This window comes from Perognathus longimembris, chromosome 7 (genome assembly GCF_023159225.1).
Source record: "Perognathus longimembris pacificus isolate PPM17 chromosome 7, ASM2315922v1, whole genome shotgun sequence".
NCBI classification, from domain to species: domain Eukaryota; kingdom Metazoa; phylum Chordata; class Mammalia; order Rodentia; family Heteromyidae; genus Perognathus; species Perognathus longimembris.
Window position 1 is genome coordinate 6,981,785 of NC_063167.1, and position 15,537 is coordinate 6,997,321.

A 15,537-nucleotide genomic window follows, 5' to 3' on the forward strand; every position below is an offset into this window, starting at 1 on the left:
TACATGGGTAAGGGGAACTGAAATCCCTTTATACTACTTAAAGGTAACTTTAAGCGTTAAGTTATAATAACTACACATGGCTAATGACTACCATATGGTATGGTGCAGGTGTAGACACCGCGCCCTCCAGAGGACTGAAAGGTGAGAGGGGAAGAACATACAAAGCAGCTTGTTTCCACAGCCACATTACTTGGCAGCTTCTACATCACTCCTCTTCACTGGAGGAGATGACAATAAGGGCACTTCTAATACAGAAGACAGTCTTAAAAGAGTTAAAAGGTAATAACCTTCAAATCATTCTGGGGATGTTTCTTAGGCAATGTCTTAATTTCTAAGATCAGAAATGGCAAAGGTAGCATCTGCTGTTGCTTAAAACCAGAACTCTTAGCGGGCTGGGAATATGATCTAGTAGTAAAGTGCTCACCTTGTATACATGAAGCCCTGGGTTTGATTCCTCAGCACCACATATATAGAAAAAGCCGGAAGTGGGGCTGTGGCTCAAGTGGTAGAGTGCTAGCCTTGAGCAAAAAGAAGCCAGGGACAGTGCTCAGGCCCTGAGTTCAAGCCCCAGGACTGGCAACAAAACAACAACAACAAACAAAAAAAAAAAACCCTAAAACCAGAACCCTTAGTTCAAAAAGAGAGAAAGAAAGAAAAAAAAAGAAGGAAAGAGAGAGAGAGAAAGAACAGACCACAGAACCCAAGAAACTAGAAGCAAGCCAGGAGCCAGTGGCTCACGCCTATAATGCTAAATACTCAGGAAACTGAGACCTTGAAGATCACAGTTAAAATCCAGTCCAAGCAAAAAGTCTAAGCAACTCCACCTCCAATTAACCAGTAAAATGTTAGATTGGAGGTGTGGCTCAAGTGGTAGAATGCCAGCCAAGAACAAAAAAGCTGAGCAAGAGTGCAAGGGCCCAAATCCAAGCCCCAAATGGGCCAAAAACAAAAACAAACAAACATAATAAAAACAAAGAAACTAGGAACATTAGCCAAGAGAATCACAACCAGAAGTCTTAAAAGATCCTCTAATAGCTGGATCCTTACAAACATCTGGAATAAGAGGTGCCATTTCTTTTATTTTCTTCTTTTTTTTTTTTCTTTCCTGCCAGTGCTAGGGCTTGAAATCAGGTCCTGGGCACTGTTCCTGAGTTTCTTCTACTCAAAGCTAGCACCCTACCACTTGAGCCACAGCACTACTTCTGGCCTTTTTTGAGTAGTTCATTCAAGGTAAGAGTCTCATGGACTTTCCTGCCCAGGCTAGCTTCAAACCACAATCCTCAGATCTCAGCCCCCTGAGTAGCTAGGATTACAGTAGTGAGCCACTGGGGCCGGCTAAGAGGTGCCATTTCTAAGATCACTATAACAACTTGAAATTATCCCAGTATCACATGGATGGACAATTTGCGATCCTAGGCATTTAACTACAATTCTATTCTCCAATTTTTTTTTTTTTTTTTTTTTTTGGTAAATGTTAGGGAAGAGGACTTGGAAACTCTGATAAACCTGTAATGGATGGGTTTAGCAATTGGTGCCCTATATACACTTTCTGTTAGAAGAATAAGTTAGATTCTGATAGATACAAAGAATTCATATATATATATGTATGTATGTATATAAACACATACATATATCCACAATCTTCAATTAGCTACCAAAAAGCCACAAATGGAGCTGTGGCTCAAGTAGTAGAATGCCAGCCACATGAAAACAAGCTAAGGAACCATGCCCAGGCCCTGAGTTCAAGCTCTAAAATGGGGTAAGGGAGAGGAGAAAGAAAAAAAGAAAAGGAAAGGAAAATGGGACCTTTCTGCTTGTCTTGCTATTTCACAGAGTTGCTGTGAGAATTAAAAGACTTTCAAAAACATAACCGAGTAACATCATTCCTTTGGTAGCATTCAAGATCTTGCTAATATCTAGTCATTGCTACAAGTTATTGGATATTACTGTAATGTCAAAGGCAATCAGATATGTATAAAGATAATCTGATATGAATAAAACCATTCCTAAATAGTTTTTAAAAAAAGGATAAGATAGAGCGCTCTGTGTGTATATAATCTGTATATAACATTTATATATATACATATATGTATATGCATATATATATGTGTGTATGTACAAAAAATGTTGGCATCTGATGGAAAAAGCACAATGGGAAATTCAAAAGATAGCACAAAGACTAGAAAAGACGTCGTGTGCAAATTAAGAAATAACTGTTCCTGATCTAAGTCAGAGTCCACATGGAATCCCCAGTTAATGTATTTGCAACTATGTGAAGAAATGCTGTTTATTGATTACAACCTGTGGGAAACCACTAGGCTCAGAGGTGCCTGGGGCCGAGGGTACAGTGTGACAGCTGAGCACCTCACACTGTGGAAACAGGAAAGCCCTAGGAACTGTTACTACACTGGCTAAATACACACAGTAAGACAATGGTGCTGATAAAAGTGACATGAAATTCCTGCCTTTTGCTTCTTGCTACTAGAAAAAGTTGCTTGTTAATTACATCACCATGTTATACCTCATTATAAACAATAAGTGTCCATCACAGAAAAATCTTTTGACACCAGGGAGAGAAAGTTGGGCGGAAGGGAGCCCGGACCCACCATACCTGGCCATTGGGTTGTAGGCCTGTGCCAAGGCCCAGCAGGAACGCAGGGAGGGCGATGAGGAGTCCTTCAGCAACTCCAGGCTCAGCCGTCTCAGCCATTCCAGCCAGTCATCTTTGGAGACCCTCCTGGCAGCTCCCCAGGCCTGCAATCCCACAAGAGACAAGAGAAAACCACCAGCTCTAAGAGGTGGTGTATTGTAAAGACCACCATCTCTCTGATAATTATTCTACTTGGATTTATAAAACCATCTAAATTCTCATGATAAAAAGCCTCCAAGACACAAATACAAAAGAACAAATAAAAGAAAAGGGTATAAAGCAAAGGATGCAACTGTTGGAACATACCACCAATTAGAAAAGGCCTATCTCCCAGCTCACTTGGCTGGACTTTAACCATCCACAGAGCAGAGCACTGCAGAACCAGAATGGATGGGGCCTGTCACACTTAGAGGACATTCAGCAAAGCCTAACGGTCTCCTGCAAGGCACCACAGGAATGCAGTACCCTGCCTGAGGCTAAAATCCAGGATGCCCTGAGAGCAGAGTCCTGCACAGGAAGAAGGGAGAGAGTTTCATACATTCATGGGTCGTGCTACAGCTAGGTGAAATGTGAGCGCACAGCCACACCTCTGAGTTTAACAGATTTTATCCCTACTCTCTAACTTATCCTCTCCAACGTTCCTATGAATTCTACAGGAATCAAGCGTGCCACTGTGGGGCTGGGAGTTTGGCTCAAGGGTAGAGCACACACACCTGTTTGGGTTCCATCTCCAGCACTGCAAAGTACTTCTGGGCAGCGCAGGCTGGTAGATGGGAAGACTGTGTTCTGGAAAGGACCAGCTTCTAGTATAGTGGCCAAAGTCACACTATGGAGGGCAATGGCTCAAATTCAAATTCGTTATGTAACTTACTGGCTCTCTGTGCCTCAGTCTGTTTACCTGAAAAATGAGGATGATAGCTTCACTTGTGTTAAGGATTTGTTAATCAGTGTAATGGACTTAGAACAGTGCTTGGCACCGTGCGAGTGCTGTGTGTGAGCACCTATTTCTCTGAAATTAGAAACACTTGGCTGGGATCCTGGCCCTATCATTCAGAGCCTCAGACTTCTGCATTCTAAGAACAATGAGTTAGTCTAAACAGATGGACAGAAAGCTGCTGCTATCATCAAAGTGATATTTCCTTGAACTTGCTTAGCCATAACTACTAGATCCTTTTCTTTTCTTTTTATTTCTGAGACCAGTACCTGAACTTGGCACCTGACACTTTCACTCTGCCAACTGAGCTACGCCTCCAACCCCAAGATCCTAGACCAGGCATGTTAATCCCCTTAAATTGAGGAAATCATTAAGTTATGGAAGTTCTCAAACCTGGAGTATTAAAGTGATCAGGGAGTGAAAGGACCCCTGTGTGCCTGTGTGCGACCCCGCCTATCCCTCAGTGCAGGATCACCTTCCAGGGATAAACCAGAGACTTGCTGTTCTGATGATCGATCAGCAAGGGAAATTGCACAGACTGTGATTACACACCAGAACCAAAGCAGAGGTATTGTAAGAGACAGACTAAAAAATGGCCACCATAATTGTTTTCCCCAGCACAACTCCAGGCCTTGCACTCTGCTTGTCCTTGCTCACACCTTCCTGAAGCTCTACCACTTGAACGAGCCACAGACCTCCTGTCCAGCTTCTGGCTTGGTTAATTGAAAGTAAAATCTTCAAACCATGATCTCAGATCTCAGCCTCCTGAGTAGCTGAGATTACAGGCATGAGCCAGAGTACCTAGCTTGCTGATAAGAATTTTTAAGGAGTGAAGAGAAGGAAGAGTGAGACTAAGTACAACAGACTGACTTCCAGACCTGGTTCTGATGGGTGAAATGGGAACACAGAGCCATTTCCTGCGCACAGCTTCTGGCTCCTTACTCACACAACGGATCTGTACATAACGGCATTGGCTATCACTTTAAAAGTTAGATGTAAACAAAGAACTATTTCTCCCTGAGGTAAGGAGAAGGTAATTCAGCATAGTAATAAGAGTGAGCTCTAGATTTGTACTGACATCAAATCCTGGTTCTAACATTACTACCTGAAAAACTGGGTAATGTTCCAGTGCCTCAAAGTCCACATGTACAGAGAGCAGTGGAAACACTCTACGAGTTCTTAAAATGTAGTGATGCATGCTTGTCATCCCAGCACTCAGAAGGCTGAGGCAGGAGGACTGAGTTTAAGGCCAGCCTAGGCCACAGTGAGACCATGTTTCAATATTAAACTAGGGACAATGGTTTATGCCCGTAATCCTAGTTACTTGAGAGGAGTTTAAGACTAGGCTCAGATATCATAGTGAGATTCCATTCTCTGCCTCCCCCAAAGATTAGAGACTACAGGATCTGAGGATATAGCTCAGTGATAGAACAGTAGCCTAGCATGCACAAGGACCATCCCCAACACCGCAAAGAGTTCAAAATAACGTTAGAAACTTCTAGATGGGTATGGTAGTTCATACTTGTAATCCTAGCTAAATAGAAAGTAGAGATTGGTAGGATCGTGGTTTGGGGCCAGTCTAGGCAAACGTTTTCAAGATCCTCAACTTAATAAACTAGGCATGGGGGAGGTATACCTGCCATTCCAGTTAGGGGGGAAGTGCAAATAGGAGAACAGTGGTCCAGGTTGGGCCCAGGCATAAAATGTAAGATCCTATGCAAAACACAACTAAAGGGCTGGGGATATGGCCTAGTGGCAAGAGTGCTTGCCTTGTATACATGAAGCCCTGGGTTCGATTCCCCAGCACCACATATATAGAAAACAGCCAGAAGGGGTGCTGTGGCTCAAGTGGCAGAGTGCTAGCCTTGAGCAAAAAGAAGCCAGGGACAGTGCTCAGGCCCTGAGTCCAAGGCCCAGGACTGGCAAAAAAAATAAAAAAATAAAACATAACTAAAGCAAAAAGGGTTGTGAGCATGGCTCAATCCCTTACCTAACAAGCAGGAAGCCCTAAGTTCAAACACCAGAACCACCCAAAAAAGGGAAAAGAGTAAGGCAGTCTTTAAAAAAAGAAGGGTTGATAAACATACTCAATCTCTAACTGACATTACATGGTTATGTGGAAAGACAATTTGCTTTTCAATGAAATGGCCCAGGAGTCAGCCATGGAGGATTTTGCTTAGGGTTTTTGAACTTGATCTGTTCTTGCAGGTAAGACAAACCAGAGATTCTCTGTGTTGCTTGACTGGCAGGTTTAAACCTATTTTCCCAGTCACTGGTAGAAAATAAAGCTTCTTGGGAGCAAGTTAGGCTACTGGGAGGAGTTCCTAACATAGAACAAATCTCTAAAGCAGGGCCAACAGCTGCCTGGAAGGACATCCTGACCCTGGCGGGCTGGAGACCCCTGGGTGCACATGTGCTCTGGCCTCTCAAGGCGAGGCTTTGGCAGGGGCCTCAGGAACTCCACGGGAATGCCATGGGGCTGAGGTCCTTGTTTTTCCCCTCAAGCCTCATTCCTCCTGACCCAGGGGCATTTTACACTTTCACCTCAAATCAGCATGATTTTTTTTCTTTTCTTTTTTGCCAGTCCTGGGGCTTGAACTCAGGGCCTGGGCACTGTGTCTGGCTTCTTTTTGCTCAAGGCTAGCACTCTACCACTTGAGCCACAGCACCATTTCTGACTTTTTCTGTTTATGTGGTGCTGAGGAATCAAACCCAGGGCTTCATGCATGCTAGGCAAGCACTCTACCACTAAGCCACATTCCCAGCCCGATTTATTTTTATTTTTATATGATACTGGTGATTGAACCCAGTGCCTTGAGCTTGCTAGGCAAGTGCTTTACTATTTCAGCACATCCCAGTCTTTTTTTCTCTTTTTGAAGATAGAGGCTAACTAACTTTGCCTAGATTGGCTTTGAACTTATAATTCTCCTGTCTAGTTCTAACTCCCAAGGAGCTTGGATTACAGGCATGAGCCACCATGCCTGGCTTACATTATTAAGCCTAAAGCAGGATCACCTGCCACTATCTGTGGGCACAGAGTCACCAAGAAACCGCCAGTGTTCTGAACCTGGGTATGAGTATGTACGAGCATGCCCCTCCTCCAGGGACTACATACAAACCTTCAGAGGCTTGGCAAAAAGAAGAGAATGAGTCAGCTAGGACAGAGACCTGCCCCACTCCTTTTTTCTTGGGCCAGTATCAAAGTTTGAACCCAGAGCCTCTTACCTGCTTAGCTTGCTTGTTCAGCAGGTTCCCTACTACTTGAGCCATGCCTCCACTTCTGATTTTTGCTGGTTAACTAGAGATAGTCTCAGGCTGGGAATGTGGCCTAGTGGCCAGAGTGCTTGCCTCACATGCATGAATCCCTAGGTTTGATTCCTCAGCACCACATATATAGAAAAAGCCAGAAGTGGTGATGTGGCTCAAGTGGTAGAGTGCTAGCCTTGAGCAAAAAAGAAGCCAGGGACAGTGCTCAGGCCCTGAGTTCAAGCCGCAGGACTGGCAAAAAGAAAAAAGAAAACTAGAGATAAAGTCTCGTGGACTTCTCTGTCCAGAAGGCCTCCAGATCGCAAGCCTCCACATCTTAACTCCTCGAGGTGCTAGGTGGGAGCCACTGGCACTGGCAGGCCGGCTTTGTCTTGACTTCTTGTTGTGGCATCACACGAAGAGCAGCTGCTGTGAGTCAGCTGCTCGTAATGGAGAAAAACACCAAGTTGAAATCCAAACCGGGAGCTGCTTAGGAGTCTCCAGTGGCGCTGATTAATACAAAATGTGGAAAACAAGCCACCCGGTACATTACTTAAAAGTTGGTGAAGTAGCTGATTATTCTAAATTGACTGAAGGAGCTCTCAAACTGCCTATTTTTAGGTGGCTGGTTCATGGCGTACAGCAGGCTTTGGTCACCAGAGATGGCTCAGTACTTAAATGCAAATATCCCAAACCTGGTTACTCAAAGTGAGGTCAGCAACACCTGGGATCTCCTTGGAACAGAGTACCAGCTCTGCCCTCAGATTGCCTACACCAGAATAAGCATTTTAAAAGCCCCAGTTAACTGGTGAGCCCAATGAGAGAAAGTTGGAAAAGCAACTCTAAAGGTCCTGCCAGCACCAGAGCTGGCTCAGGAGCTCGCTATTTTCTGCTCACATTAAAAAAAATGGCAATTAATTGTTTAAAAAAATGGCAATGCTATTTGCAAGAAAATGTCTTGCCCCTGAAATTCTACACAAAGGGATACTTTACTCTCTGCTTTTCCTCTATTAGAAGAAGTGTCACGAGGTTGGCTGTAGCAGCTCATTCCTATAATCCCAGCTATTCAAGAGGCGTAGAGTGAAAGGACCACCATTTGAGGCCAACTTGGGCAACACGTTAGCATGGTGGTATGTGCCTGTAGTCTTGTTTATTCAGTAAGCCATAGGTAGGAAGTCTGTGATCCAGGCTGGCCTGGGCAAAAACCTGAGATCCCACCTGAAAGTTATCTAAAGCAAAATGGCTGATGGTATGGCTTGAGTAGTAGAGTACCTTGCCTAATAATCATGAGGCCTTGAATTCAAACCCCAGTACCACAAAAAGCAAAAAGCAAAAGATAAGCCAGACACCTGGGCTGACAGGAGCCTAAGTTTATGGTATCTAGACTTCTAGGAAACCATGTAGGCTGGCTTGGATTAGGAAGGGCTCTGCTTGTCGAGTCCTCTGGAAACAATGGACCTGCCTTTTGGAGGTTGATGGTGCTGACATGCAGTTTCTTCATGGGTCCCGTTTCTACCGGTCCACTAGCCAGCGCATCCCCCTGCCCACTCCGCAGCATTCGATGCTGGTAAATCAAGGGGTCCTCTTCTTCATCAGCAAGGGTATATCCCTGTAGGCAGAGAGGCAGAGGAAACAGCTTCAACACTACTAGAAGCTTCTAGTTTAGAAAAGAAACATACATCTTAGGAGGTTCACACCTTCCAGAAGAGCCAGGGTTTCAACAAACAGCAAAAAGCAGTACATATGCACAAAATCAACTATAGGCAAGGCTGTGTTCCCCACTGTAGATCTATCTTTCCTGGTCTCTGGCAAGCAAGTCACTCAGTGGTATGGGCATCCAATTGTGCAAATGGCAAAGATGAAGGAACTGTGGGCAAGAACAGGCACAATTAAGTGTTTGAAGCCAAGGCAAACTATGGCCTGTAACCTGCCTTTGTAAAGCCCAAGAGTAAGGAATGGTTTTTCAATACTGAATGGTTGAAAAGGTAAAACCCAAAGAAAATTAATATTTTGCAATCCACGAGGACTGTGAGAGGCTCAGATTTCAGTGTCCATAAAGTCTGGCTGGAATGCAGCCAGCCCCTTGGCTTCTGGGCTGCAGATGGCCACGTTCAGGCCATGGCAGAACAGAGCTGCTCCAACAGAAACCACATGGCCCACTGTGCTGAAGAAAACAGCCTCAACTGAACAAGCTTGCCAACTCAGAGTGGAACAGTAAACAAACTCTGTAGCTAGAGGACAAGAGCAGCCAGGGGGACAGACGCTGGGGACACGTGCTGGGGACGCGCGCAGGGACGTGGCCCACCTTGACAATTCTGCAGATGAGCACGTCGTAGCGCTGATGGTTGATGCGGTGCCGCACCAGGACTTTATTCACCATCGGGATGAAAATTTGGTACTATGACAGGAAGGGAGAGACGTGAGAAAGCATCCCATTGGAGAGCAAAAAGCAGAGAAAAGAATTATTACCATAATTACAATACAGCTATTCTATCTATTGGGGTAGCTCTGGAATTCCCATCCAAAGACAAATGCCAGGCAAAGACCCCATCTCCTGCCACCTGGCTTCCTGCAGCGGCCCCTCCCAGGCTTCTGCTTCCATCCTTGCCCCATACAGCATTGAGAATAACTACTTTAAAACGTTAAGTCAATCCTGTTTTTCCTGTGTTCAAAATTCCCCAAAGCCTTCCAGCCTTGCTCAGCCTGCCACAGTGATTTGAACAATAGTGGGATCAGATCACCCAGAGTGCGATGAAGCCAGAGACTGCTTGAGCTCCAGGCACAAAGACATGGATGGTGCTGGTCCCAGGATTGCCTCCTGATCACCTTTTGATCCCCTCTGGCTTCCAAGACCTAGTCTCTCTCCTGTTGGCCCTGCTCGTCTCTACACTCCATCCCTCCCGAAGTCAAGCTTCTGTCCCACTGTGCTGTGTAGCGCTCCTGCCTGCTTCACCCTGCATACTGGCCGTCCCTTCTGTCTGCAGCCAGCTCTCTGGGGCTACTGCATTTATGCCTCTGTCCAGTACCAGTTCATCAGAGAAGTCCTTTGCCCCACTTCTCCACACCAGGCTTATGAGACACGCTGGCGTTACTCGCCTTGCTTTGCTGGAATCGAGGGCTATGAGAGCAAAGACTTTATTCTTTTCACTCTCTTGCCCCTAGAACAACTCTTGGTCCACACAGGTGGCTCAAGAAATGTTTACTGAACAGACAAAGCACAACAAAAACAGGAGCTCATTCTTTGTTCTCCAATGGTGGCTTGAGACTTACAGACTAACCAGCAGAGAAGCTCTAGAGTCTTCTGTCCCAACAAAGCAGAGTAGCATTTGTTAAGAACTCCTGTCTTACCTTCTTCCCCAGCTGAAAAACCAGGGAAGACAGCGTGTCCATGGCAGTGGAACGCAGCTCTGGACTCTGGTCCAGTGTGCGGACAATCGGGTGAATGATCCGGGAGGCATAGTCAGTGAAGTCCAGGGACTCTGTCAGGCGGTCCACTGTCTCCAATGCTGCCCTACAACGAGCATGAGCGGAGGCTACCTTATGATCAGCATGGAGGGAAGGGGGAAAGGGCTTCAGAGATACTGTGTGTGACGTGGATCCAATATACTCCCCAGTGGGACAGCTAGAGTGGGTTGGGGACAAGTAGAATTTCCCTACGCCAGAGACACTCCTAGACTACAACAATGGCAGCTGAAATGACTAGAATGATGGCCATGAAACTTAAGAAAAGGGTATTTCCAACAGAAATGCTAACAGTTCAACGGCTGTTGGTTCCTTGGGGCAGTGTGCTTACTTCCGGGGTGGCAGTGGTACTTCAGGGGCATCAAACAGCTTCACGATTGGAGGCAACAACAAATGCAGGTAGTCATCCAGGTTGGCACCAAACAACTGGATTGCTGCCAACAACTGCAAAAGGGAGCAAGAGCACAACAACAAAAAGTAGTTGAGCTTGGTGACACAGGCCAGCAATCCCAGCTACTTGGGAAGTGGAGCCAGCCTGGGCAAATGTTAGCAAAATCCTATCTCAAAAGCCAGCCAGGGCCCGCACTAGTGGGGCTCATACCTGTAATCCCAGCTACTCAAGAGGCTGAGATCTGAGGATAGTGGTTTGAAGCCAAAAGGGGCAGGAAATCCATGAAACTCTTACCTCCACCACCACCACAAAACCAGAAATGGCGCTGTGGCTCAAAGAGGTAGAGCACTAGCCTTGAGCAAAAGAGCTCAGGGACAGTGCCCACGCCTTGAGTTCAAGCCCCACAACTAAACAAACAAGAAAACAAAAGCCAGCCAGGAGTAGTGGTCCACACCTGTAAACTCAGTTATTCAGAAGGTGGAAGAGAGACTAGCCCAGGTAAAAGCATGAGACCCTATCTGACAAGCTAAAACCAGAAAGGCCTAGCAATGCAGTTCAAGTGGTAGAACACTTTGCTAACAAGTGAGGCCCCAAGTTCAATCCCCAGGACTATCTCTCCCCCCGCCCCCCCCCCCCCCCCCACCCCAGCAAACAAAAGTACCTCCAACATGCATGAACACAGGCAATGATGTGGAGACTCTGAAAAGCCTTCTTTATCATAGCAAGTGGCTTTGAACTACATTCTTTTTGTTTTGTTTTTGGTACTTAAACTTAGGGCTTTATACTCACTTGTTTTTTTTTCTTTCAAGGCTAGTATTCTACCCAAGTACCACAACTCCATGTTTTGGCTTTTTCTATGTATGTGGTGCTGAGGAATCAAACCCAGGGCTTCATGCATGCTAGGCAAGCCCTCTACCGCTAAGCCACATTCAGCATGTCCCTGAGCTTTTGTGCTCAAGATATAGTGCTCTACCACTTCCAGCCACAGTTCCACTTCTGGTTTTCTAGTGGTTAATTGGAGATAAGAGTCCTGCCCAGCCAAGCTTTGAACCATCACCCTCAGATCTTAGTTCCCTGAGTAGCTAGAATTACAGGAGTTAGCTGACAGCTTCTAACTGAACTACATTCTTTTGGTGGCCTGTTTTCTCCTTATTTCATTTAGTTATATATTATACTTTTGTTTTCGCTACTTATTATTTCAATTAATAATTACTCTGTTGCTGGGAAAATACTGGCTTGGACTAAACAGTAACCAAGAATAAACCAGTAAAGGAAACAGAGCATAAGGATAATCAAAAGAGAATTCTAAGTGTTCTCTAAGCCTGCAAGCCCCAGATGTCCGTACACCTGGAGTTTTGTGTTGTGAAGCAGACATTGGCTTGTCACTCAGAACAGGGTCTCACTTCTAGGGCCTTGGAGGAAGTTAGAAATCTCCCTCACCTTGATGGAGACGATGCGGCCTGGGCTGTTGTCATGCATGAAGACACGCAGCATGTGCGGGATCAGCTGGGGCAGGTAGAGCTTAAATTCACCCCCAAGAGCTACCACGATCTGCTCAATGAGAAGAATGATTGTGCTCTGGATTGAGGTGTTCATGACCCAGAATTCCTACAAAGGGAAAAAAGAGAGGGCAGGGAAGAGTTAGGTACTCCTCTGCGGAAGAGTAAACCCAAAAACAGAAGCAAAAATATAGTGAGCACAGTCTCCCCCAAGTGAACCCCCCCACACTCCTCTCACTGGGCCCCACTGCCAATCACAGCCATGTTGGAAAAGGTACACTGCACTTGCCCAGCTGTGCCAGGCTCTCTCGCTTCCCGGTGCTTTGTTCATTATGTGCCCTTTGCCTACGATACCATGTCTTCCTCTAAGCTAACACAATGAAAACCTATTCACTCTAGATGATAACACCACAATCCTGTATCTCCACCTAGCACTGCCTCAAAACTCACTTTTCTCTTTTCCTGTACCTAGCACCAGTAGCATTTAATTTGCTTTGCAACCTCCCTCAACTAGACTGTAGAGTGTTTAAGGGGAAGAAATTGTCTGAATCTTCTGTGTATTTCTAGACTCTATCAGAGCACCTGAACTACTTTAGCCACTCAAACATATGTCTACAGAACAAACAGCTAAATTTAAGTCACATAAGAGCTCTGAAGAAGTGCAAAGATTTTTATCTCTACCAGAGTAATTCCAGCATCATCAAGACTGCCCTTTCTGGATTTACCCTTTGAGGTATCTGACATCTAGTCCCCCAAAATCTGTCCATTGGGCCTGGATAGGTGCCACACAACAAGCACTTTTCATATCTGCCTAACTGTAATTCATAGGAGTTACTAAAACAACAGCCTGGGCAACAGGCTTCCAGATCCTGCCTCAAAACACTACGGTGAAGTGGCCCAAGCATCTCCCTCCAGGAAAAGCTGTCATTTCAAATCTTCTCAGAAAGACCGAAAGTTCCTGCCTTCTCCAAATTCCAGAGCAGGAGATCTACTGAGGACAGAAATCTCACTAATGATGGCAACACGTGAATATTAGTACTCCTGGTGCCTCTCAATAATTCACACCACAAGTCAACAAAAACAAGAATAACTTCTCAGATGAAAGATTTTATAAAGTATTTTTATTAAAAAATATATTTAAAGCATTAACAATGTAGAATGTAAAAACCAGACTAGAAGAAGTTTGGTAGAACTTACTTTTTCTCTACTGGGAGAGAAATATTCTCTCTGAAAAGCCTATGTTCACATTAGATTAAAAACACCACAGATTTTTTTGAGGCCCCCTGCATGTCTGATGTTCATTCACTTGGACCGCACTCTGCCATCTTCAGAGTGAACCCACTCGCCTCCCCACTCCAATACCCTGGGCTCCTCGCAGGGCTTTCTCTACTCAAAGAAGCCAGCAGCCTGCCTGGGGACAGGAGTTGGATCATGACTCACAGACTATTCTCCTCCTGAGCTCCGGGGAACTCATTAAAAAGCCCAGACCAACAGCTAAAGGAAGAGCTCCACGCGCTTCTTCATGGGGGATGAAAGGAAAGCTGTGCTCTGCGGGCCAGGCTCCCTGCCTCACACTGTGGCGTGGTCCAGCGCCTTTTTTGGGTGAGTCAGGGGTCACTTTAGCCTCCTACTTTGAGTATACTGCTTTCTCCTCATCCCAAAGACCAGGTGGTTTAGCATTTGGCCTAGATCTTCCTTATACAGAGGCCTCTATGGTAGCAGTGGGGGAAAAAAGCCACCTTTAATGATTTATACATGTAGGAGTTTGTCCAATTGCTTTCAAGTGCTAGAAAGTTCCACTTGGGAAGCCAGACATTTAAATTTCGGCCATGCAGCTTCCTGCAAGCTAACTACAGAGGTCTGGGGTGGGAAAACAAAAAAAAAATCTCTGAGGAAAACACAATGATGTCTGCCAAGAAATCTTCCCAACATAATCATTTAAATCATATACAACAATAGGAAAACAACACTGCCATCAATCCAGCATCTTCCAGAAACTTCTACTACATGTTATAAAATCCTGGGGCCTAAGCCCATTCTCAGATGCCACTGTGGTCAGGGGGGACAGACTGCATCTTGGTTCTCAGTGCCTGTCAGGAGACCATGAAGCCTCACTGAGCTAGAACCTGATTCCCAAACCCCCTCCCAGTGCCTGTCAGGAGACCATGAAGCCTCACTGAGCTAGAACCCGATTCCCTAGCCCCCTCCTCAGGCCAGTTCTATGGGCAGTATGGAAGAGGCTTTGTGCAAGTCAGTATCAAAGCAAAATTGCTGCTGGGCACCTGTTATCCTCCTAGCTACTCAGGAGGCAGAGATTTAAGGATCAAGGTTCAAAGCCAGCCTAGCCAGAAAAGTCTGTGAGACTCTTATTTCCAATTAATCACCAAAATGCCAGGAGAGCTGTGGCTCAAGTGGTGCCATGTCAGCCGAGAGGGAAAAAGCTCAGGGACAGTGCCCAGAGTTCAGTTCCCTTCAGGTCGGTGCCGAGTTCAGTTCAAATGCCCTTGAACTCAGGCTCTGAGTTCAAGCCCTAGTACTAGAACAACAACCACCACCACAAAAAAGTACAACTGCTTTGTTGTGTGTGAGCACAATTACTCCCAGATGCCTCCACAGACTTCTTACCACAAACTCCTGAACCTGGGAGCTTGGAGCCCGGGGGCAAGCACTCCTCTTGGCCTCCAAAGCAAGTGGGCCTTTTATATTTGGATTGTTAACTCCTCCACAATGACCCATGAAGAAAATGTCTACATTATCCAAACTTGCCTCTGAGTGTCCCTTGACTCAAACTCAGACAAACAGGTAAGGGCCTGAACTTCTACTTACTCTCATGAGGGTGACTATTTCATCCATGTAAGGTCTGATGTGGCTCTTCACAAAAGACACCAACATGCCCAGCTGCTGGAACAGAAACTGAAACAGAAAGAGGTCAGCAAGCTGATGCCACAAATGACACAGAACCCTCAAGCTTAACCTCCATCCATGCAAATGAATAAAGGCAACTCTGGAGCCAGGCACCAGTGGCTCATTCCTATAATCCTAGCTCCTTGGGAGGCTGAGATCTGAGGACCAAGGTTCAAACCAGCTCAGGCAGCAAAGTTCATGAGATTCTCGTCTTCAATTAACCACCAAAATAGCTGGAAGTGGAGCTTTGGCTCATGTGGTAAGAGTGCTAGCCTTGGGCACAAAAGCTCAGGGACAGCACAGAGGCCCTGCGTTCAAGCCCCAAGATTGGCACACACTCAAAAAAACTGTGGCAGGTCTATAGTGTTAGCTGTTCATGAGGCTGAGGTAGGAGGATCACTGAAGCAATGAGTTCAAGACCAGCCTGGGAAACATAATAGCAAGACCCTAA

At 45.7% G+C, this 15,537-nt stretch overlaps 1 protein-coding gene across 1 annotated transcript in view; it reads right to left on the bottom strand.

Moving 5' to 3' along the window:
- Mtor (mechanistic target of rapamycin kinase) overlaps positions 1-15,537 on the bottom strand; it is a 115,111-nt gene that overhangs the window by 74,687 nt on the left and 24,887 nt on the right. Inside the window, exons 20-26 of the mRNA XM_048350228.1 lie at positions 15,009-15,095; positions 12,124-12,291; positions 10,624-10,736; positions 10,179-10,341; positions 9,136-9,228; positions 8,293-8,439; positions 2,612-2,754 (exon numbers count right to left, since the gene is read on the bottom strand). Of these exons, the coding sequence (XP_048206185.1) occupies positions 2,612-2,754; positions 8,293-8,439; positions 9,136-9,228; positions 10,179-10,341; positions 10,624-10,736; positions 12,124-12,291; positions 15,009-15,095 (914 nt within the window). The remainder of the gene's footprint in view (positions 1-2,611; positions 2,755-8,292; positions 8,440-9,135; positions 9,229-10,178; positions 10,342-10,623; positions 10,737-12,123; positions 12,292-15,008; positions 15,096-15,537) is intronic.